Source organism: Carassius carassius, chromosome 49 (assembly GCF_963082965.1).
Source record: "Carassius carassius chromosome 49, fCarCar2.1, whole genome shotgun sequence".
Lineage (NCBI taxonomy): Eukaryota > Metazoa > Chordata > Actinopteri > Cypriniformes > Cyprinidae > Carassius > Carassius carassius.
In genome coordinates this window covers 11684704-11710048 of record NC_081803.1, presented here as the reverse complement: position 1 = coordinate 11710048, position 25345 = coordinate 11684704, and the positions used below count along the sequence as shown (strand labels likewise).

Below are 25345 nucleotides of genomic sequence, written 5' to 3'. Positions count from 1 at the left end.
ACCTTTCGGTGTCCATAAGCTCATCAGTCAGCTAGAAAAATAACTATAAAGAGGAGCATTTTGCTATATTTATGAGCTATTGAATTTTAATATTTTTACTTAACCTGTTGTCTACATGATTCAACTCCTCCTATAAAATGTAATTTTACTAATTAAGAAAAACAGAATGAAAGTATGAAAGACATGCACTCTTAAAAATAAAGGAGCTTAAAAGGTTCTTCACAGAACAATTTTGGTTCCACAAAGAACCATTCAGTCAAAGGCTCTTTGAAGAACAATCTCTTTCTGACCTTTTCATAATCTGTTATTGTCTTCAAATGTTAAAGGTTCTTTATGAAACCATTTAGACAGGAAAAAAAGGTTCTTCTATGGTATCATGAAGCACTTTTATTTTTAAGAGAGTATGACAAAACTCTCATAGGACCCCAAACTATACTCAGGGGCCAAGTGATGCTTATGGTCCATGATATTGGTACAGCTTTTGTGTAATAAACAATGCATGACTGTATATTTCAAGTTGGAAAAGACATTTAGCTCCCACTTTAAGTGAACCTTCATTCCCAGGAAAAAATGAGACATAAACACGTCAGTATGATTAAAAAGTTAAAATTTAAAATAAATAATTTAAATAAAACGCATAAAACATGTTTTTTTCTGTGGCACCTAAAAAAATCATTTGGCACCTAAGTTTTTTTCTTATAGGAGCCAATGGCTTCTTACTCGATTTTTTTGTTTGGAGCCCTGTATATATATATATATTTTTTGTTTCTGATCAAGTCTGAACGGTAGGCTACTAATACCCAATACCTAAACTTAAGAGCTAATTAGTAGTTTTAGGCAAAAGTCAAAGTTAATAGTTGGAATTTGACCTTGAAATAAAGTGTGACCGAAATCTTTTGTAATATTATATATCTATTTGATTTAATGCATCTTTTCTAAATACAACTATTTATTTATTTTTTCTTAAATCTTACTGACCCTAACTTTTGAAAGGTGTTGTATATTTAAAATTTTTTTAGAAAAGGTTGGGAACCACTAACCTAGACCACCAAGAGATCTGCGACTGGTGCCCCTCACAAAAGTAAGTCTATGACACCTCTGTGTGTGTGTGTGTGTGTGTGTGTGTGTGTGTGAGAGAGTGTGAAAATTCATAGCCCTTCAACATTAAAGTGTCCGTACTTCTGCTTCACTGGTTTGTAATTGATTCCCGGTGTCACGGCAGCAGTCTCCAGTCTGTCACTCAGTTTGTTTGACAGCTAGCAAAGGACATCGTAGCCTACAGCTACTGTATGATTTTATAGCTTATAGTTTTATACATCGCTAGTCATTTTTAGAGCATTACTTCATATATATCTGAGGCTACGTTTTGTGTGCACTGAATTTTTTACATCTTATTTTCTATGTCTGAAACGGAAGACATCAGCCGGGAGTCAGTCAGCAGTGGACATTTATTGCTCTTAGGTGAATTTAAACCTATTCTGATGTATCTCTGTCAACATTTTTCAGGTTAATGTATTTATATTCATGAACAAGGCTTGTGTCACCTTCTATATCGCATCAGGTCAGGCTGGAATATCAACTAACATAGAACAGCCCTCTCGTTTTGATCTACAGTTTTAATGACTCATCATGGCAGTTTCACACTTAGACAAACATGCAGGCCTGCGTTTCTAATGGAAGAGCAGACAGATGGTCTGATACAACCATCTAAAGGAGCAACTTCAACAGAAGATGGCCACTCTCCACTAGAGGGGAGCCAATTAGCCGCGTGCAGATCACTTCACTGTGAAGTTCATCTAGTGCTGTTAAGAGTCATAATTGTTCTGGTGGACGGAAGAGAGAGAAAGAGAGATGAAGGAGGTTTTCTGGAAACGTATATATCAGACAGCACTCTTCAGGGAGCCAGAGAAAGGTTAGATGGGTTTGTTTTTGTCACGGAAGGCAGACTTTACGCCATAACTGCTTGTTTCTGTCGTTCTTGGTTCAGAACCATCTCTCAGCCATGCCTTGTAAACACAACAAGCTGTTTGTTTATTTACACATGATGTGTGGAAGAGAAGTGTGATTATAGATAGTACATAAATGTTAATTATGGAACTGAAACCTAATCAGACAATAACTAGCACACTTTAATTATCCAAATAATAACCCTCTTACATATTTGTGTGTGTGTGTGTGTGTGTGTGTGTGTGTGTGTGTGTGTGTGTGTGTGTGTGTGTGTGTGCGTGTGTGTGTGTGTGTGTGTGTAACACTTTAAACCTCTCATTCGCTGTTATTGTCTTGTCAGTGGCTGCAGATGTGGGTTTCACACCTATCCATACATACCAGTTGGCTTTCTTTCTTGCTGGATTCCAGTAGAGGTATGCAGGATCAGAGCAATCATAAAAATCTGCCATGTCATGAGAGATCACATACAAGATGTTAGAAGCATAGTGAGTGCTTTGTTTTTTTGTAGCTGATAAAAATGTTATAAGTGTTGGCTCGAGTCTCTCCTGCACTGTAATTCTATGGAAGAAAATATTACTGTATCTGCTTGCTCAGTAGAGAAATATCTCACATCTCCTTGAAAGTTACATCATTTGAGACTTCACCCACGTCTCTAGCATTGCGCGTGACAACTTACAAACTGAAGTTTAATCCTTTAGTTTGGGAGTTGTTAAAAATCCCTGATCCTGTGCAACGATAACAGCAATGCTTTCATTAGGAAAAAAATGTCTGGGGGTGAAACAACTTTAGTCTATAGAGACAGATGTTTGAAAAATAAGTCCAATTTTCTTTTCACTTTGATATGCAGTTTTGGACAAGACTCTTCTGTCTGTCTGTCATGTTTAATGCATTAGAGCCAAAGCTTTCACTTTATGTAATCTCTTTGTGTTCAGCTGCTCTAGATGTTTTGCTTCATTGTTGGACTGTTTCAAAACATTTTGTGTTGTAGAATTTGGCTCATGATTGACTTATGATGTGTCTTTACCACAGTCATGCCAGGATTTTACAGAGTCCGCGGGCAGTCAATGAGATTTTCAGAATGAGTCTTAGCTCTCATTAGCTCACTTGAGGTAAGATGTTAAATCTTCCTTACTGATAAAGTATTCTCTCGATTCAGCTCTAATTAGTGTAGAGATAGCGTGAGAGGCTTCACGTTACAATGTTAGTTTAAAGCTCCTCAAGCCAGCACTGGAGCAGTCACGGCCCTCGGGAAGGTTGGGGTTTGTGTATTTCTGTGGTGGTTTATGTACGTGTAGTGGAGAACTTAACACAGTCTTCGAATCATCAGTCCATTAGCGTGAGGCTGTTTTGGAATCGTAGAATTGAAGCTGTAGGAACAGTTGGGCTGAGAGAAGATTTGATCCAGCTGTCAGGGTGGCTGAATGTGTTGATGGAAATAAGTTCTAAATGACATGTTCTACTTTTTTTACGTCACACTGAACTTTAGTTTCAATGACAGTCAAACTTTTGAACATGCAGTATTGTATAGGTTTGGTAATATGTAGGGCCCTATAATACACCCGGCACAATGCGGCGCTTTTTCCCATCCAGTGCCACGTTGTTTAATTAGCAAATGCATTTGCGCTCATTTGTGCGTCCATGGCTTTGCTGGTCTAAAAAAGAGGTGTGTTCAGGCACATTGCTGGCGCAATGCTATTTTAAGGAGCAGAAAATAGACTGTGCCATAGACCAACTCAAACCTGGTTTAAAGTCTGGCACAATGTTTTTTCTTTGTTATTTAAAGAGCGTACACTCTGCTTATTAAACACAGGGACGCACAGCAGCACACAAACATGTCAAATATTAAAAATTAAAGGATTGCAATGCATAAGAATTTTTTGTAGGCTAATTAAAATAAATTACAATTTGTTCTATTTTTTATATACTAAAGAAAGTAGTGTGCAAGAAAAATAGAGTATAGATAAAATTGAAGAGAAGGACACAATGTAAGATAATATGGATTATGTAATCTCTCAATCTGTGGCTGTTGCTGGCTAGACTTCATCAGCAAAATTTAATGATCTGCTTTCTCTACCTTGTTGCTAGGCAACATTGCCTGTACGACACAAGGAGCTCAAGCCACAGAATCCCGCAAGCAGACTGGCATGAGGTCACCAAAAAGGTTTATGGGAACATGTTTATGTGGCTGTGTGTGTGATGTATTTCACCCATGATATATTTCTTTGTTTTTTACTGTTTCTTAGATGTGTTTTTAATTAAAAGGTACAGCGTTTGTTTTTGTTTTGTTTTTTCATACAAAAGTACATGTTCTATAATATTGTTAGCACTAACTGCTCTTCTTTTGTAGGACCTGCACTTTTTTAGATGTTATCAGCTTTACACAGACAGATGAGAATTGGAAGGCAGCAATTAGGATCTTGACCACTGGAAAGAAAATGGCAGGAGAAAGAAAGAAAAGCAATATGAGTGTGAAAGATGGAGAGGGAATTTAATATGAATGAATCACACCCGCTAATACTGCTGTTTATTTAGATTCGGCTAAACTGTGCAGTCGGTTACTGTGCTCTTCTCTATCATTTAAACATGCAATGAAATACACATCTCTTTGTACTTAAATAGAGTTTGCCAAATGCTTTTCACAGCAAATACTGCTGACTTTAGTAAATAAACCTAATTTACATAGAAGGGAGATATGTTTCTGTTGAAAATAATATCAAGTACTTGATAAAGTGCTATATCAGCACAGATAACATCTGGATTCTGTCTAGTTATAAATAAGAAATCTACATGCATCTACTTCAACTTCTTATTGATTTGGCCCTGAGTTGGGGTGAGCTGCCTCCCTATACGGCATTATTGAGCAGCATAAGCATTTAAAACATCTAGATTTCAACATCTAGATAGCATAACATCACAACAGCATAAACCAGTGATGGAGAGCATAGGACATTTTGCTGACCGATGGGCTGCCTTTTTTTAGTAATTTGACATCAGCTTACAAAACACACCATCTTAAAAAGACCTGCAGAATCTAATGTGTTTATGCAGTGTTTGAATGTGTAATGAACCTCAGCATCCCTGAGGCGTTAGTTTGGATTACTGCCCATGAGTCACTGCAGCTAGAGAGAAAGGGAGAGAAAGCTGTAAAAGGGGAAACTGATAGAGATTGTGTAATAAGTGGGGAGTAGAGCTCTTCTTTAGAAGCCTTTGTAAAATTCTGTGTGCGGGTGTTGTTAGCCGGTGGGTGAAGAATCAGGATATGTGTCACCCTGGATGGACGAGCCCTCAGTGAGAACATTGTTCATACTGCAGCGTTACTCAGCACTCAGCATTCATGTAAGACAAAAGAATCAATTGGGCCAAGAACAAAGCTGGATTTAGCACAGGCAATTAACATGATTATAATAGTAATTTCATATTACGGGATAAAACACTTTTCCAACAGCTGGCTTCAGCCAGTGTTTCAACATCAGGATGTAAAATAAGGGAAAACTCAAAAGGGGTTCATGCTCTCTACAACACACACTCAGATCACTTAACCACTGTATATGCGATCTGCTGCATTACAGTCTGCTCATTGTATACTGTCACTCTTTATTATAGCCTACGTCATATAATCTGTACAATATAATCTTTTGGATTACATTGTATACTATAGTGTCTTAAACCAAGCCACTAGAATATGTCTGGAGTGTATCAAAAAAATACAGCTGTGTGAAAGCACTATGTGAAAGTGAAAGAAGTGAAAGTGACGTGACATTCAGCCAAGTATGGTGATCCATACTCAGAATTCATGCTCTGCATTTAACCCATCCAAAGTGCACACACACAGAGCAGTGAACACACACACACACTGTGAACACACACAGAGCAGTGGGCAGCCATTTATGCTGCGGCACCCGGGGAACCGAGAGGGGCCCGAGATTCAAACCCACATCCCTAGGGTTAGGAGTCAAACTCTAACCAGTAGACCACGACTTGGCTTTACTGCTTTAATACTGCATTTGTTGTGATAATGGAATGTAATAGTGTACACTTTATTTGACCTGTTTAACTGAATTTAAATAAAAATTACTATTTTATTTGAAGCTTTGTGATTAAAAGCAGTGAAAACAGTGAAATAGGTCTCATGTGAACTTCTAGCAGTGTCTAGCAGAGGTTGAGGATCAAACATGAAAGCCGTGAATAATTATTCATATCATTTTGTACTCATCAGTTATAAAGCTATTACATTTTTAATAATTACCCCCAGAGCCCCTTTTGACTTTTCTCTTATTTTTCATCCTGATGTTGAAAAACTAGCTGAAGCCAGCTGTTGGAAAAGTGTTTTGTCCCGTAAGATGAAATGACTATTATGATCATGTTAATTGCCTGGGCTAAATCCAGACGTTGCTCTCCGACCAATTGATTCTTTTGTCTTATGTAAATTGAATTAAAAGACTTTGCCCTCTCATAACATAAAAGACAACTCTCACAAAGCAACCTGTTGTGCAGCTTTTAAGGTGCTCTTGAGTTGCTCTTTGATGTGTCTCTTCTTGAAGTGTGATTGTATTACTTAGAACTGCAGCAGAGCTCTTGGCTAATCATTTAGCACACAAAACAACCATGCTAAAGTGACTATCGTGTTATATTATGTTTGATTTAAAACACTAAAACATTTATAAAAATATGACTTTGTGTTCCACAGAAGAAAGTCATACGGGTTTGAAATATATGGAATCCTGTATTAAAATAATAATAATAATTTCTTCCTTTTGCTTTTTTTTTTTATTTCAGAATTCTTCTGAGAATTGCAAGAAATAAAAAAAACTCCAAATTCAGAATTGCCAGATATAAGCTCATAATTCTTACTTTTTTTCTCCACCGCAGAATAAAAAAGGTTATTTATCTCTGACTTTTTCTTTCACAATGTGAATTTATCTCACAATTCCAACTTTTCTTCTCAGAATTGCACATTTATATCTGAGTTTATATCTTGAAAATTAAAAACAAAACAAGTCTGAATTGTAAAAAAGTCACAGTCACTTTTTTTTATCCTGGGATGGAAACAAGGGTTTATAGGAATGACATGAAGGTGAGTAAATTACAGAATTTTCATTTTTAGTTGAACTGTCCCTTTAAGTCATAAATTAAGGTTTTCTAAATGAAGATCCTAAATGATACTGTCATGGTTTCTAAACGGATAAGATAGGATTCTGGGTTTGGATGTTTACGTAATATGACCTCTGGTGAACATTTTGTTTTAAAAAGTTAGTTCTAAAATGCTCTGTTTTGTAGAATGTGATGAAAATATGGTTCATCTCAGATTTCTGCTATTAAAGGAACAGCTTTGTTACAGTGAATCTGTATGAACTTCCCAAGCGTGAATGACCTACTTCCCCCCCATGGACACAGACTGCTTCATTCGGTCGTTCGTTTATTCGTTCCCTCGTTTCCCCCCGCCGCTCCCTCCATCTGTCAGCGATTTAGCTCCATTACTTGGACGGAAAGAGGCAGAGGGCTTCAAAGCACGAGCTCCTCTCTCTTCCTGTCATGGTGATTGATTTCAGAACAAGAAGTTTGCCTTTCATGCTGACCATGCATGACCTCTTCAGTCTGTATGGGGTCTTCATTTCCCCTTCCCTCTAAGGATTTAGACTCTTAGCCCTTGCCTTTAATTAGATGCATCTTTAAACCCGCTCTTATTGTTTGTCGAATTGAGTTGGGCTAATGAAATATTCTCTTTGATGAGTGCCGAATGGTGGAGGGTGGTTGACCTTTGTTGTAATAGAGTTAATTTCTTTTAACCTGCATTTGAAGGCTATTGGCTTGTTCTCCCCTGCTGTTACTAAAGCAATAAGTCTCTAATGCATGGCCTCGAGTCGCTTAATGTGTGTGTGCGTGTGTGTGTGTGTGTGTATGCTGTTTTTTCTAAACTGGTGGGAACTTAAACCTGAATAAATGAATGTTCCAGATCGATTCGATTTCGATTCACAAGCTCTCAAATCGATTTGATTTCGATTATCGATTCGATTTCGATTTCGGCCCGACAAGTACATTTTGATTGACAGCTTTTTAAAAGCCCGAACCCATTTACAGCCCGACATTTTTCAAATGTACACGCACGCAGCTCTTTTGCCTTTTGTCAGGAATGAGTCATTTTACATGGTTTTACATAATTTATACATGACTAACGTAACAGGCCACTTGGAAGTTTGAACAAAGAAATAAAATAAGTCCTCTGTAACATCGTAACATCTCAGCACTCTATAAATAGCCCTAGGTATAGGCTCATTTAGCATATAAATAGACCAACGCACCAATAAACACAAGTCTTTCTTAAAAAGTTTAATTAAGATAAATTCTAAATTAAGATGGGTATTTGGCAATAACGAAATGAATTAAGATAAAGGCTCTGCCGGATTTGCTCCGCCATAGCAGCTGACATAATAAAATAAAAATGCCAACATTTGCTTATATAGCCTACTCTTTCTACATTATGCATTTAAGACTAAACTAATATTTAGTCATTATTTGAAAAACATTTACTCACCAAGATTAGGTAAGGCCTACCTGTTTTTGTGGAGGAAATGATTGAATCCACTGTAGATGGCTTCAGTGCGCTCCTGCGCTCACTGATGGTGCGTCATTATTCACTCATTATTCTCATTATAAACAAGGTCAAAACTTTTCCAAACCTCAGACTTTGCTTTAGTTGCTAGTGCTACAAAAAAACGTAATCGTCAGAGGAAAGCCTCTGTTTAAACTACTCGGCATACATTTTCGCATCTTTCTCACGCTAATCGAAACACATTACATGACCGCTCATTTACCGCACAAGCCCAGGCCCGAGCCCGGCCCGATTGGTTCGATTGGCAATGGGCTTCTTCACACTGCCTGAACATGTGCAATTGTGCTTTTGAAGACTACTGACCATGCGCACCTGTCCGCGCGTTCGTTTGTTCAGAGCCTCGGTACATAGTCTCCGATGGCGATGTTTACATCATGCCTGCCTAGCAGTCCATAGCGGACTCGCGGACGCAAGATGCAGTCTGGACGCGAACGGGAGCATGACCTGACGCGCGACATTGCAGAAAATGTGCGTTCACAAATGTAGCCTATGTTGAAGGAATGAATGACAGGTTCGTTGGTAACATCGCTCAAGGCACATAAGAGGGTGACATCTAGTGGAGAAGATTTGTAATTAGATTAACACTAATCTTACGTTCAATGTCTGCGGAAATAAATATGGGAAAAAATCGATTCATGACCTTTGAGAATCGATTTTGAATCGACCACTTTTTTAAAAACGATTAATCGAAAAATCTATTTTTTTACTCAGCCCTACTCATAGGATTTGCTCTTCAAATGCACGCACAAACACGCGCTGTATATCGTTTCATATATTAAAGTGCAAAAGAAACCAAGAGAATGCAAAGTCGCAGTTATGTCATCAGTTAAGTCATGAAGTTACCAAAAAGGTGATTAAAGTTGCCTTAAAATTGTGCATGCATGCAAGTATTTGTTATATATGAGACAAATTTAAGAACATGTCTTCGAAATTCAGTGGTTTTCAAAACTGATTCAATTCATCAGCTCATTAGTAGAGATTCTAAGAGCTGAAGTGGGTCAGAAAAGGTAAAGAGTTACGATGTGTGTCAGATCTGCGTCATGTTCAGCAGCAGCATCAGTCAAAATAACCTAATAACCCAGAATGCTGTGATGTCTGATAATCAAAGAACAAAAGACAAAAAGAGGGAATCAATAACTTTTGTAACTTTAAAGATTCATCTATATTTTATTTAGAACTTAGTGTTTGATAACGTTATTCAGTTTCTGTATATTTTCTACTTGCTGAAGGGCACAGGTAGCTAAATATGATATTATGTGAAGATTGTTTTAAGTTCACTTAAATTAGAAGTTGTTATTTTTTAAGTCTAATAAATGTTACAATTGATAGCTTTATAATGTTGAATGGCTATAGTCAACGATTAAATATTAGGAAAAAATATATATTTATAATATTTATTTATATTTAATTTAAATATTTATTTATATTTATAAAAACATCAGTATTATTGGTATCTGTGATACTCGCCTTCAGTCATAAAAAAGATGTCAAAAAATTGTACAAAATATACTGTCTGTTGTTTCCACAGTAATTTTAAGATTGAATATAGTAGTATTTTAATATATAATATTTCAAGTATATTTAAAAAAATGATTTGCGATTAATTTCTGAAAAAATGTGCCATAAATAATTTTTTTCATTAATTGGCATGCACTAATATGTGTGTTAGAGTGTGTGTGTGTGTGTGTATTTTCTTATTTATTTATATCATTGGCATGTTTTTTCCCCAACTGATGAATGATAAAAAAATTGACAGCATTCAAAAACATCTGAATTCATCCTGCTTTAAAGAGCTTGAGCATTTAAAAAAGCAGATGACTAAACTGTAGTGCATGCTTATAAAAACAGAACGCTACTGCACCTTGGTGTGGATGCTGAAAGGGGTGCACGATAAATATTGGCCGATAATGCACATTAATAATTAATCCACATTCAGCATGGATTTGTGCAGCTTGTCAGTTAACAACGGCTCTGTGTAGTAATGGTACTCTATGTGAAATCACGCACCTGATGGAATTTACCACTGATTAGAGAACCGGCTTTACTGACGAGATGCACATTAACTATCGGCCGATATTTATCGTGCACCCCTAGATGCTAATGTAGTTTTCATTATTGTTATCTTTATAGCTATAGTTCTTGTTGTGAACGTGCCTTTACTCCTATCTTACACCATTTTACACTAGAATATTTATTTATTTTTTCCCTGAAAAACAAGCAGTGTAGAGCCTGACTCAGTGAGAAGACAGATGGATGTGTGGTGTTTACCCACTCATGTGGAGGGCACAGGTCCCCTCGCCTCTCTTTTCATCTACTTCACTTCTTCCATCCATCTTTGGAATGGAACTAAATTGCTGTGTTATATTTTCTAAATCGGTAATTTTGCTTGGTCACAAAAGCCTATTGCTTCTAGTGCCGTCTCAAAGCAACACTTTATGTTGTGTGCTTTCCTGTTAGTGGAGTTTTTTCTGTATTTCTTTTTTGGCTAAAGAAATAATATCTTCCCTCGAGGCCACAGATAAGAGTAATAAAACAAAGGCAATGGACAGAATCTCTCTCCGTCTTACAAAAGCCTGTGTAGTTATGCATGGCATGGGAACTGATCCCTGGAGTGGCTCTGCTGTAGAACAGGGGTGTAATCACGGAATGGGATCGAAGTGCAGGTCTCCCATGCTGTTCTCTTTCTGTCTCTCTCATTTGCTGCTTGGTAAAGGGAGTGGGAGTTTTCCTGTTTGCCTCGTCAGCATCCACTGCATCGTAGGATAGTGAGCACAGCCCTCGTATGTGTCACTAATGAATCAGGAGGACAAACATGTTGTTCAGAGTGTACAACTCTAAATTGATTTTATTTTTGTTAGTTTTATTTAATTTTGTATCCAAAAAGTTGGATTCAGAATCTGCTTGGCTGATAAATCTGAATGGGAATGTCTGTTCAGACATCATTACATTTTCACGGTGAAGCAGATGAAAGATAAAACCCATGTAGACTGTAAAAACCTACTTTGCACTTGAAAGCTGCTGCCTTTGAGGGATGTCTGTGAGAGAGTACGGAGGTGTTTTAAGTCCCCACAGCAAAAGAAGAACTACTAGAAAGCAAGGCAGCAAAGTGAACTCTTGGGAGTTTGTGTTATGTGTATTTGTGGGTAGATGTTCTTGTATCCAGAGTTTACCTCGCTAAATCTCTTGGGAAATGGCAAAAAAATATACAAATAAAACAAAAATAACAAAAACAAGTTTTCTCTGAAATGGAAGCTTTTGTTTTAACATAGCAGAAGGTTAAAAGCAGGTTTTTTTCTTTATTTGAAGTTTTTTGCACTCATTCTGAATCTTAGAATGATAAACCTTTTGTCCTATCTGTATGTGCTGTATGATAAGAATGCTACAGGCAAAGGAAGACAGATAAATAAAATGTGCAGAAAGAAAAAAATAAAAAAGGCTTCTCTTTTCTTACTTCTAGTAAGAAGTCCAGGTCTTTACAAAAAAGTAGGTTTTTAGTTTTTTTCCCCCCAAGAATAAACTAGACAAGTATAGATGAGCAAACCCAATTTATCGTCAGATGTTTTCCCAGAGTGAACTTCTGTTTCTTCTTTCAGCATCACATGTTGTTGTACTTAATTCACACTGAGAGATGCACATTCAGGCCAGATGTGCTCACAGATGGATTAATGAAGTTTGCCATGTTGTCGAAAGATCATTGTGGTTCCTGCTGAAGAAAAGCTCATGGAATCAGGCCCATCCATTTAATCATGTGTCCCAGACCCACCTTGGCTGTAATTCAGCACACACTCGAGTGCTAGTGATCATGGAAGTGATTGCTGTGGAAAAGCCATTCAAGTTCACGCTCTGTATACTTGACAAACTCACTTTCCATATCCTCAATAATCTCATGCGCTTTTCTGTCAGAAAAATATACTGAATATTCCATTCAGAATATACTGTCAACTGCATACTAATTTTAAATATCTCATATACCAGTTAAAACAGCAATTTTAACAGTTAAATTGTGTTATGTTACATTGTTGTCACATGATCCATTAGTTCAATAAACGTGCAATAAAAAAGTGCAAAGGTTAGTGTAATTCTTAATGTGTATTTTCAAACTGTGTGTTTAAAAATTTGAAAGTAATTTTCATTTTTAATTTTGTTGTATTTTTACTGCAATTATGAGTGATATCTTAACTTTTGGCAGTTTGGCAGGCATTTATCACATTGAAAGTGGCCAAATGCATTGTGGGATACACTGTTTTGTCTATTCATTTGAGTATTCCATGCCTACATATTGCTTCCTTTCAAATATAGCAAGTATAATGTCTGAACATATCCTCATCCTCGTCTCAATGTCGTTTATGAGGAGCTTCTCGTCAACTACAGCTTGATTTTTTGGAGTCTGAATGATTCTGATGGCTGAATAGAGAGATACGGCATGAATAGAGGTTGTCCCTCAGCACAGATACCCGGAGTGCTCTATCAGAGCTGAAGAGCTGATGGCTGGTTATCAGCCTGTCATATCTTGCAGTCCTAACATGCTGTCTGCTCAGCTGAGAGTTCTTTTGATGTTTCTGACTTCAAGTACAAGAACAAGGCTATTAAACATGTAATGTCTCTGAAGCATGTAATCTGATTTGGTACATAAGTTTAACATGATAAATGATGATCCGCAGGCGCATGAGGGCTGATGGTGTATCTCCTCTCAAACACACACACACACACACACACACACACACACACACACACACCCACACACACACACACACAGACACACACACACACAGACAGACAGACAGACACTTGCAGAGAAGAAGGTCTTTTTCAACATACAGTTTGCATCAGATACATGAAAACACTGGCTGACTGCAAAAACAGCAGTTTGCTGCCCATCATTTTGTAGCTGGTCTGTTCCTTCTTGTGTTTTTGGACAAAGGTTGTAATGCAGTTTATTTTGCCATTGAGATTGCTGGAGAGTGTGACATTAGATTAGTTTTGAGATACCTAAAGTTGTAAGTTATGTATGAAATTGTTAAAGCAGAGATGTTTAAACTACAGTAGCAAAAGAATTTATGATTATTTATTTTTGTGAATCACTCCAATCTGTCAGCTTCAGTGAATCAATTCAAAAAGATTCAAGGATTAATTTGCTTCATCCCTCAAAAATGTTCCTATAGCACACTCCAGTTTTAGTAGGAAAATCATTTAAAGTAGAAACTATTTAAAATAATTTTCTATTTTGATATATTTTTAAATGTAATTTATTCCTGTGATGGCCAAGCTTAATTTTAAGCAGCCATTCTTGCGGTCTTCAGTGTCACACGATCCTTCAGAAATCATCGTAATATGCTGATTTGGTGCTCAAGAAACAGCCATTAGTATTATCCATGTTGGAGACAGTTGTGCTTAATGTTTTTGTTGACATGGAATACATTTTTAATGTATTCTTTAAGTATATTCTTTTATTTTCATCAAGTATTAAATATTCTGAATCACTGTGCTGTTTCTAGTATTCGCTCCTACTCTAAACTGTGTCTAATGTCTCACTTTTTCCTTCCTTTATTGTGCTGTTTTTGGCACGGGAAGTATCTATCTCTCCGTAGCTGGAGTATAATAATGTAATTGATTGGTTCTGTAAGCAGAGATATGTGAAGATACACAGCTCCCCTGCAGAGACAAGCTTTGTCATATTGAATATTGATCTTCCTGTCTCGAGTCCTGTGTGGATGAGAAAGTTCTGACAGACCGGAGTACTGCTCCTCTGCTTCCTCTGCTGTATTTGAGACTCCTTTTATCAAAATGCTTGTTTTTCTGTGGGGTAAAGATTATTTTATTTTGCAGCTTGGCAGAACAATGTTTGCAGGAGGATGACAAGAATACGCCTACTGAAGTGTGTACTGCATAGGTTGTGTAATGTGTTTTCGTACACAATACATTCAGCTTGTAACACGAATGGTCTTCATGCTGTTTATTATTGGTCCTTAATGACATTAAACTACATGTCATTTACATAACCCTCATTACCATAATATTACATATTTTAGAGTAAAAATGAATATACGCTATTGTTCAAAAGTTTAGGGTTGGTCACATGTTTGTATTTTATTACAATTTAAAATAACTGTTTTCTGTTGCAGTATATTTTTAAATGTAATTTCTTACTGTGATGGCAAAACAGAATTTTCAGTCAGCCATTATTTCAGTCTTCAGTGTCACATGATCCTTCAGAAATCATTTTAATATGCCAATTTGACGCTCAAGAAACAGTTCTCATTATTTTCAGTGTTGAAAACAGTTGTGAAGTGAAGTGACATTCAGCCAAGTATGGTGACCCATACTCAAATTTCGTGTTCTGCATTTAACCCATCCAAAGTGAACACACACACACACCGCGAACACACACCCGGAGCAGTGGGCAGCCATTTATGCTGGCCCGAGACTCGAACCCACAACCCTAGGGTTAGGTGTCAAACTCTCTAACCAATAGCCACGATTCATTACTAGCCCACGATTTCCCCTTTGTGATGCATAATGTTTCAGTTTTGATGAATAAAGTTAAAAAGATCAGTGTTTATTTGAAATTAAAGTCTTAAAAAATATTTTACTGTCACTTTTGATCAATTGAATGTGTCCTTGCTAAATAAATGTATAAAATGTATAAATCTTACTGAGCCCAAACTTCAAATGGTAGTGTATAGTGGGAAATGCTGTCTGAGAAAGGCTTGATTTTATTTATTGAGATTTGATTGGATCTTGAGAAGTGTACATTATTATAAGACATTACAAGAATTTTGGTCTTCGTTCTGAGCGTTAGTTAAGTCTGTATTCAGAAAAGTCATTTTAGAGGCTTAGAGGTTCTTACATTTTGATAAAATATTATAATCATTGATTTTTTTTCTCTCTGTACAGTAACAAATTTCTCACAATAAAATGTATAATGAAAAGAAAGAGATTCAGGTTTGACTGCATGTGTCAAAATGTTTTATTATTATTTTTTTCTGGCAGAAGGACATGACCCTGAAGCCCCATGAGCGGAGACAGAACCAGGCAGGACCGCTGCGGAAGAAGAAGCCCGGCCAAGTGCCGAACGGGTTGAGTTTGGACCTACACAAGGGCCGACTCAACCACAGCAACCACCAGCACCACCACTCTGACCAGGAGAACAACCCTCGCCTGGCCCATACACACAGCAAGAAGAAGAAACACCTGCAGAAGAAACACAGACCTGTGAGTCCAACTTTATCTTTTCAAACATAATAGGCCTTGTATTTGGTTGATTAGTTTCTTAAAGATTTTCCACAATCCTGTGCATGAGCTTTAGCACATGGTTGAGTAAAGCTGTTCAAAAACAGCTTTTGTTTTTATTTTCAGTTAGTCAATTTAGTGCTTCAACTTCAACTTTTATGTTTTCCATTTGCATCTAATTACAATTTACTTAATCGAGACACTTCTTTGTATGTGTTTTTGTGAATTTCCTTACAAAATAAATCATGATTAGATTGTGTATTGAGGTGATGTAAAACGAAAGTCATGCTAATTTCTCAAAGCTGCGTATGTCTGTCTTCACTGACAATGACTGAACAACAGAAAAGGTGTGACAATCTGACTTCATTAAGGCGGAGCTCATTTGAATCAAGTAATTGCAGATGTTCATTAGCCATCTATGTAGCAGCCTAAAATGTATTACTGATCTAATCAGAGGTATTTAATATGACACCAGGTTTTACAGGCAGGCTGGTGGTTTGTTGGGTCTTTCCGGCATTACACAATGACAAAAATGTGGACTGATTTACAAAAAGTGCTAAAGTGGGGGGAGAGAGAGTATAATAAAGATTGTGTCCTCTAAGATTAGATGCGAAAACACACTGCTGATTAATTCAGTCATTAAGGATGAATGAGAAGAGGATGTTTTTTTCTGGGAACTTTTTTTTATGTTGAAAAGTCACTCTTGTTATTGTTGCTGCGAGGTGTTGCACTATTGCTCTTTGTGTTTGTGTGCAATTATGACATCCTCTTGTTTTGGTAATGAGTATTTATAGCATGTTTACACAAAGGAATCTACAAGATGGATTTAAATGCTGGTTAAGACAAGAAAAGATGAGATATGAACACATGATAGTATGGGCCCTATTTTAACGATCTAAACGAAGAGTGTAAAGTGTACGGCGCAGGTTCACTCAGGGCGAGTTCAAATCCACTTTTGCTATTTTAACGACAGAAAAACGGTCCATGCGCCAGGGGACATTTTTGGAATGGGTTGTCCCTATTCTCTTATTAAGTAATGAGCGTAACATTCAATAAACCAACCAGAGTGTCATCTCCCATTCCCTTTAAGAGCGAGATGCGCTCCCACCATGGCGGATCGCTATTTACATGGCGGAATTTGTTGGCGGAAAAGCTGAACGATTCTCAAACAAAGAAACCGATCTGCTCGTGTGCAAAGTTAAAGCGCGCGAGCACATCATCTACGGGACAAGCAAGAATCCACCAAAGCTCAGCGCGATGAGTCAGTTAATATATATGTGTGTGTATTGGCACGATTGTTCAATTAATTAGCCAATTTCATTCATCATTATAAGTAGTAATAGGCTGAATTGCAAATAGGTAGCCTAATTCTAATACACGTAATGACTATCCATCATTACATTTGTATATTTATGTAGCCTACACAATAATATTATTTTACACTGTAATCCTTTTGTTTTTAATATTTGGCATGTTTGTGTGATGTGCATCCCTGTGTGTAATAAGCAAAGTCAACGCACACTGTGGACCCGCCCAGAGGCGCATTTTCTACCATGCGCTTTTTAAATAACACAAAAATATTGCGCCTTTGACTTTAGACTTTAGACCAGGTTTGAGCTGGTCTATGGTGCAGTCTATTTTCAGCTCCTTAAAATAGCAATGCACCTGAACACACGTCTTTTTTAGACCAGCACGCCCCTCTGCGCACAAATGGGCGCAAATGCATTTGCTAATTAAATGATGTGGCGCTGGACGGGAAAATGCGAATCCACTGACAATCCATGTTGTGAACATCTGCATTGAATTGATTCATCTAACTGATTTATTGAAAGAATAAGGCTCAAAAGAATGATTCATTCACTCATGCTCCAAGGAGAGCTAGGTCTGAAGTCATGATTTTTCAAGATGTTGACCTGAATTTAAGTCAAACAATGCTACAGTATGACTTCAGGAGACTTATATTGACAGCTGTTATTATACCATAATGGTGCATTTGCATCCTTTTTGAAGCTTCCCAATTCATTGTAATAGGATGTGGATAGTACATTCTTCAAAACTTTCAGTGATACAGGTTTGGAACCATGTGAGGGTAAGTAAATAATGACAGTTTCTTTTTGGGGGGGTGAAATATTTCTTTAAACACATGCTCAAAGGCATACACACTTTTCCCATAGATGGAAGCTGCAGACAGGAAGGGTACAGGTACCATTTGTCCTTGTTAGAAAGGAAGAGAGAGAACGAGAAATTGCACAGCTTTCTCATTTATCATGTGTATTCTGCCAATGGCTGAATTAAGGGCAGACAAATCCATCTCTCATGGAGCAGTCTGAAGGAAGTGATGGCTAGGACACTTTAAGCTTTTATCAAAGACCAAGCCAATGGCCATAAACTTGAGCTACGCTAGATAGTGGGGGATTCAATTCACTTTCTTCATTGTTTCATCCTCTTTCTCCTTTGACCTTCTTTTCTGCCTAGTTGTGTGTGTATTTTGTGCTGCACAGGTTTGAGTTTGACATCTAGGGCATGTGTCAAACATTGCTTATGTATGTATGCATGTATGTAAACACACTACTTTTTTTTTTAATAATAAATAAGATAAAAAATACAGTAAATTCAGTTCTATGTTTTACTCTATTTTGTTATGGTTTATAGTTTAAAACTGATTTTCCTTAGTGTTTTCCCCTAAGCCTAGGAGCCCATCTTGGATTTTCTGCCTGTGTGTATATGTTTGTGTGAACGAGAGTCTTTTCACAGTTGTGTTTGTCTGTATGTGGGATTCAGTTCCAGCAGATGGGTCTCAATGTTTCCTGCTGAGTTGACTCCGCTGACAGCTCTGACTCACCTTTATAACACTGTCACACAAAATATTGTTCACAGTCTTGGCTCCAGAACCCCTGGCTACCCTCTCCTGAGCCCTGAACAGCTGTCCACTACAGTGATTGTGTGAAGAGCACTGATTTAGAAAATCGGGGAATCTGGCAGGCAACCCTGGGGAAGGATCCAGAGGAGCACTCATATCTCACATGGCCAGGAAAACATGATTATCCATCCATTCATTTTACAAACTGCTTGTCCTACGTAGGGTTGCGGGAATGCTGGAGGCTGTGCCAGTGTCTGTCAGTGGGGTGTAGGCAGGGAAACACACTGGATATTTCTAAGGAAACCATAACTATACTTCATATACTGGAGTTAAAGTTGACTTACAGGCTATTTCTTTTTTTTGTTATAATATTTATATAAATTTCACACACACGCACACACACACTCACACGTGTGTGTGTGTGGTACAGAAGTAGCATGCTGAGAGGCCCATCTGGCCAGAAACAAGCACACATTCTCTGGCCTTGCCGCTGGGAGCTGTGTTCAGTCGTTTATGTGAGAAATGTACACAGTGTGACACTGCCGAAGAGGACACAGGGCCGGTATTTTCCTAATCAGTGTGTCCTCTTATTTACACAGATTTGTGAGTGGTCAGTGGCTTGCTTAGTGTCAGTTTCTGCAGGAGGCTGTATATAGGCCAAGATTACATTTTGAGACACCTGGATTGAAAAGGTTTATTAGTTGTAAGTATTTGTGTATGGACATGAAACTATTATACATTATATTACGTTGTTGTGTTATCTTATGTTTTATTATATACTGTACTTTTTTCATTCCATGTACAGTTTGTGTGGCCACTTAACATCAGCTGCATCAGACAGAGAGACAGATTTTTGTTATTGCATAAAACCATTTATGATGTTGTGGTTCCTAAGAAAGTGCCCAGCCAGCTGGCAGTGACCGATTTTATTTATTCAGCAAAGCCAGTCTTTACTTGGTGGGTGTTAATTTTGGACCATGTTTATATGCGTGGTTGTTCATTCATGTCAGTTATAGAGCCCACTCTAACCCACAAGCATCTCTAAGGCACACATGGAAACTCTCTCCAACTCTTTTCCCTCTTCTACTCTTTCTTGTGCTCTCAGGTTTGCAGCAGCTTCACTTATGCCTCCATCAGAGAACACAAGGACAAAGTGTGACTCAGCGACACACACAGACACACACCTGATAAATGCTAGCTCCAGAACTGAATGCACTAAAGTGGTAGTATTATTATTATCAGGCAGGGATTTTTTTACACTGGGTCCTGTGGAAAGAAAAAGTGCATATGTATGTACGTATATATAAAAATACAGCAAAAACGGTAATATTATGGAGTATTATTACAATTTGAAGTAACTGATTTATATTTTTAGATATTTCAAAATGTCATGGCAAAGCTATAAAAATATATACTGTAAATTTTTGTGATGGAAAAACTGAATTTTTTGCAGACATTACTCCAGTCTTTATTGTCATCTGGCACCCAGATATTTTGCCCCTGGCCCATTTGAATTTAAGCAACACCTTTTATGAGTCACTTAAAACTCTTGTCTTTGTTTTCTTTATTTCTGGCAAAGAAATTTGTCCTAATGTTGCCTTTGTGTGACAGTTACTCTTATACAAATTCAGTAATAATGGTTCTAATGTAATGGTAATGCTACTTACCGTCAGCCCCAAGCGCTTCCTTTTCCTCTGAGTCTTAATGTTGTTTGACAAGACTAGGCCATGATGTCCCCCTATCACAGTGCGGTTGTAATTTCTCCCCCTTGCTCATCTCTCTCTCCCTGTTTGGAAGGGATGGAATTAGCTCTTTTTCCGCTCACCATGTATTACAACGTCTCGGCTTGACAGGATTGGGTGAAGCGTTAACCTCGCAGACAAGCTTGTTAAGCATTGTTGCAGAGGTGACTGGGCTAAAGACAGGATAATAGACACCCTGGCTGCCGGCTGTCTGTCAAGTTCAGGGTGGGCAGTCCATATGCTGAAATTAAACAGTTTACCTTTCTGGGTTGTAATACCTCGGACAGTTGCTGTCAGTCAGACGGCTTGTGTATCCAGTATTAATTGCACCTCACTACAGCACTTGAAGAGCAGCAATGTTAAAACTGCATGTCAATCAAACCAACCCATTTAGCTGAAATCAAAAACTAATGGCCCTTCAAGAAGAGTTACACACAGATGCACACACTGTTTTTAATTAGAACAATGTAAGATCCCTAATCAACCGTCTTGTTTAGTTACATGAAGCAAAATGTAAATGTAAATTTGTAAAAATGTGAACTTTTGCCAAATATAAACTTCCTGTGGTTTTTATCGTATAACCTTAAATTTACTTCCTCCACTTCTCTTAATGAACTGCTAAACTGAGACAAGTATAAAATCAGAACTGTCAAAATGTGTTGATTGTATACATTTTTTTATGTTTTGATACACACAGACAAAAAATAAGATTAATAATAATAATAATTTGTTGAGCTACATCCTTTTTAGCCAGTCAGGAGAACTGTTCAACCAGTCATAGTACAACTATGTTCAGCTCTAAGACGTGAGTAATATCATTAAGTGCCATTCACGTTTGAAATAGTTGACCTTGGGTCATTCTTAACCCTGGTAAACAGAATCCAAGGATATCTTGCTTCAAGTTTCGCTCTGCTCATAATTTTGCCAGTATTAACAATAATATCTTGGTACTACAATTCGCTATAATTCAGTACAATACAAAAGTAGTACTAATTTTCTAAATTACAAGTATGAAACCATTCCCTAGGGTTAAAGAGAGGTTTAGAACGTTGACAACCCAGGGTTTAGGTTTTTTATTTATTTAAAAGATATATTCAGATGTAATAATTTTACAGGAACCAAGTTAAATACAGTACTCAAAGATAGATAGATAGATAGATAGATAGATAGATAGATAGATAGATAGATAGATAGATAGATAGATAGATAGATAGATAGATAGATGTTCCAGCAAACAGCTTTAAGATACATAGAAATGGTTTTAGCTGTCATTCGTAGATGTTTGTGTCTAAAATGTTAAACAAGGCCTATAAGCACCTCATGACCTTTCTTCTGATCAATTCTCTTGTACTTCCCATATTTTAGCATATTTGCTAACCAAACGTTTCCCCAGCATTCCATTCCATTTTTATTTTTTTTTTATTTTAGAAACTTCAGCAGAGAAGCTGGTACAGAAGTTTGTGGATCTTGTGTTTCTTTTTCCACTGGTCTGGCCAAGGTTTCCAGAGTGAGGTTGTTGATCAGCTCATCGAGATGGAATTTAGCTCTGAATGGATCAGTGGTTGTACATCTGGACTGGAATTGAAGGCCAGTGGTTTAGATGCCAGCATCACATTTGTATAGATTTGTGTACAGTAGTCTTCTTATGGAAACCCAGGCATTGCTCAACACCCTGGTGAACATAAAACACTGCCTACAGGAATAATTCACCAAAAATATAAATAATTAAAATATTTTTAAACCTGACAGTATATTTCATAGCTCTTTAACTCCATTTTGCGAGTACTGTGGAAAGTAGTAGAACTTATCACAGTTTCCTTTACTATTATTTTACACGCAGTCAAGAAAACACGTCCTCTTCAGTCACAACTCATTCTTCTTGATAACATAAACATTTAATCATTTCTCTCTCAGTGGCCATCAGACACCACAGAGTAATCATGTGGGTATATTCAATAAGGACTGATCTATCATGTGTCTGAATAAGCAAGCTAGGACTTGACTGTTACACCATATCCTAACCACACTCTTTATTGATGGTTTCATGAAGAACTTTTAACACCCAGTCCACAAAAAGTTCATAAAATTTCAAAAAAAGTAAAAAATTGGTTGGTTCTTCTATGGTATTGCTGTGATTTGTAGTCTTTGTGTCTTGTAAGGATATGATGTAACATTCTGGGTGGAACTTAAACTTTAATACCAAGCTTAACGAAACTACTTTTCTAAAAAAAAACGTTATCTTCAAAACTAAGGTTATGTTTGAAATCATAAGAAAAGTTGCATCACCCTCAGGTGGATCTGTGAAAGAACCAGGAGGTGTTTGGCACCTAGTGAACCTGTAAAGACACTATTGATCAAGTAACCCTGCAGGGGTTCTTTGAGGGAATGGGAAAGTGTGAGCAGAGAGAGGAGATGTTGAAACTTGCTGGGCAAAATCTGAATGAAAAAGGAGGTAGTGGAAAGAGAGAAGGCTTTTATGGTAAGAACAGATGGGGTGATATTTCATGTCGAGTACACAGCACACAGAGAAACATAAATTCCAGTCAGTATTGAATACAGAGCCTCCTGCAGGGAAGCCGTTCATAGGTTCAGGCCCTTTCTGTGCTCGTTTTGAATACCTCCCGGGAGATATTCTGCTCTAGCGATGATCGAGGAACAGCTCTCAACACCAAAATCCTGACATCATGTACAATAAGAGCAACTGGCCTATGACAAGAAAAACTGGTTTCCACTCAGCATTGAAGAGCAGCTTTAGCTGTGTCTATTCTGGATGAATAAGCAAGCAAGCTCTCACCAGGGCCTATATAAGTACAGCTGAATTTAGAGGTACTAAAGACACTGTGTTGGTGGAAATATAGTCTGTGTGTTTCTGTTTGGATGGATAGAGTGAATGAATGATCTGGGTGTGTTCTGATATTACTCAACAAATTGGACATAAAGTGAATTGAATTTAATAAATAAAATCAAATTATAGCTACACGACCACCACTGAGCCACAGTCATCTCTTTGCCTCCCTGTCTGTCTTTTGTTCAGCTGGGACCGGTTATAAATCTGGTCTCCCCTTAAAAATGAAGTTACTCAGAGAGCAGTCCAGTGGGTAACTCCAACAGCAACAATTATTATTATTATTGTTACTGTTGTTATCATGATATGTTAATACATCACATTTTTAATGCTTATTAATTAGTTTGATTGTCTTATTGTGGACCAATCAGAATTTAGCAGGAATTTAGGTGTAGGACAGCACTTTTCCTGTCAAAATAATTCTAAGTTTGTTAAGCCCCTTTCACACTGCACGTCGGACCCGGCAAATTGCCGGGTCGCATTCTGTGTGAAAGCAAACACGTCCCGGGATTGATTCCGGGATTGGCCCGGGTCGGGGACCTAGTAACATTGCCGGGTTCAACCCGGGACGAGCGCTGTGTGAACAAAAGCCAGATCTAATGCTGTGTCAAAGTGATGACGCACGTTATCGCGCGAGTCTTTTAACGGCTGTTTTGAAGGAAGATGTTCGCGACAAAAAAATATGTGCAAACTGTATGAAGCAGAGATCAGTTAGTTCCTCACTTTCCTAGCTTTCGCTAGCTTCAGTGAAAGTATAACATGCATAACGTTTTCGCCCTGATGTCACGTGTGGTTACGGGATCTTTACGGGTTGTGTGTGAAAGCACGCACATATCCCGGGTAATCACTGGCAGTGTGAAAGTGCAAAATCTAGCGACCCGGGAACAATTGCTGGAACACTTTACCCGCAGTGTGAAAAGGGCTTTAGTGATGTTAGTGAGAGCTACTATTTTCTTATTATTTGTAAACGGGGAGGTAAAATTTGTAGATGTATTCTGATTGGAAATGGACAGAATACTTAATGCTTTGTTTTATTTTAGTTTTACTTGTTTCTTGCCCATTATTAGAACAAATTAATACAATTACTGATGTATGAACTCTTGCCTTAGTTGTATAACTCTTTCTTTTGGGAGTTCAAATGAAGTTTACACACGACTGCCAAGTCTAGAAAATCTGTCAGCGGTGAACAGAACAGTTAAATGCTTGTCTGATTGCTGCTAAATGCCTTCAGCCTGTAGCATTACGAATGCTCATTAGTGAACAAACAGTTTGTCAGATGTGTGACAAAAACACAGATGTCATAAATTAAGTTAATAGAATTATAAATAACCCTGTGGGAGATGTTTGCTTATAATTTTAAGGAAAGCGTTATTGTAATATTATGCGCTTTGTACAGTAATGTTTTCTCACAGGTGAATGAGACAACCTAATCTGACAGCGTTGCGTTCACCCTCTCATTGTGTCGCTGGTTAGCCTCTGGTCTGTATACGTTCATGAGTTTTGGAGGAGGTGTGGCTTTGGTAAGTGATTTGCAGGAAGGATAGGATCTTGGGCTTTTAAAGATAAATCGCTTTTCTAGCCTCTCTGAAATCACCTACCCTACCTTAAACCCACACACAGACTACATAGATAACATGCATACATTCACACATGGTTCTAGTTTCAGAGATAAACACACTGTTGAACAGTGCATAGGAATTTTATAATTTTATATATTTAATATTTAACTGCATAAAATTTCACAATACACTATAGAAAGTCATTATGAATATGTAAATACTTGTAAATATGTTTTTTGGAAGTGCAGAGGCTGTATCATGTGTCTATGGAAGAATATTGTTGAAGATAGTTTGAGGAGAGCATGTGTTAATCTCTCTCCGCACACTTGCTGCCTATAGCCACCCCCAGGCAACACAATCGATTCTGAATTATTTTCTTTTACATTTTTGTGTAAATCTTTTTTTTCCTGCTGGTCAGTAACTTTCACAAATGTGTTTACGATGCTGTCTCACTATCAAATGTTTCTGCGATCTGTATGGAATGGTCTGTTTTACTGCCAAAATTGCTCTTAAATTGAGAATGCAAAGAACACAGCAGGTGGTAACAAAGAA

General features: G+C 37.5%; 1 protein-coding gene across 6 annotated transcripts in view; it reads left to right on the top strand.

The window, feature by feature from the left end:
- Positions 1 to 25345, top strand: part of LOC132132789 (autism susceptibility gene 2 protein homolog) — a 361078-nt gene that overhangs the window by 63971 nt on the left and 271762 nt on the right. For 5 of the 6 annotated variants that reach the window (XM_059545316.1, XM_059545319.1, XM_059545317.1 and 2 more), the window contains one exon: positions 15548 to 15769. In XM_059545316.1, coding sequence (XP_059401299.1) covers positions 15548 to 15769 — 222 coding nt within the window. The remainder of the gene's footprint in view (positions 1 to 15547; positions 15770 to 25345) is intronic. The other variant, XM_059545318.1, reaches the window with a different exon arrangement.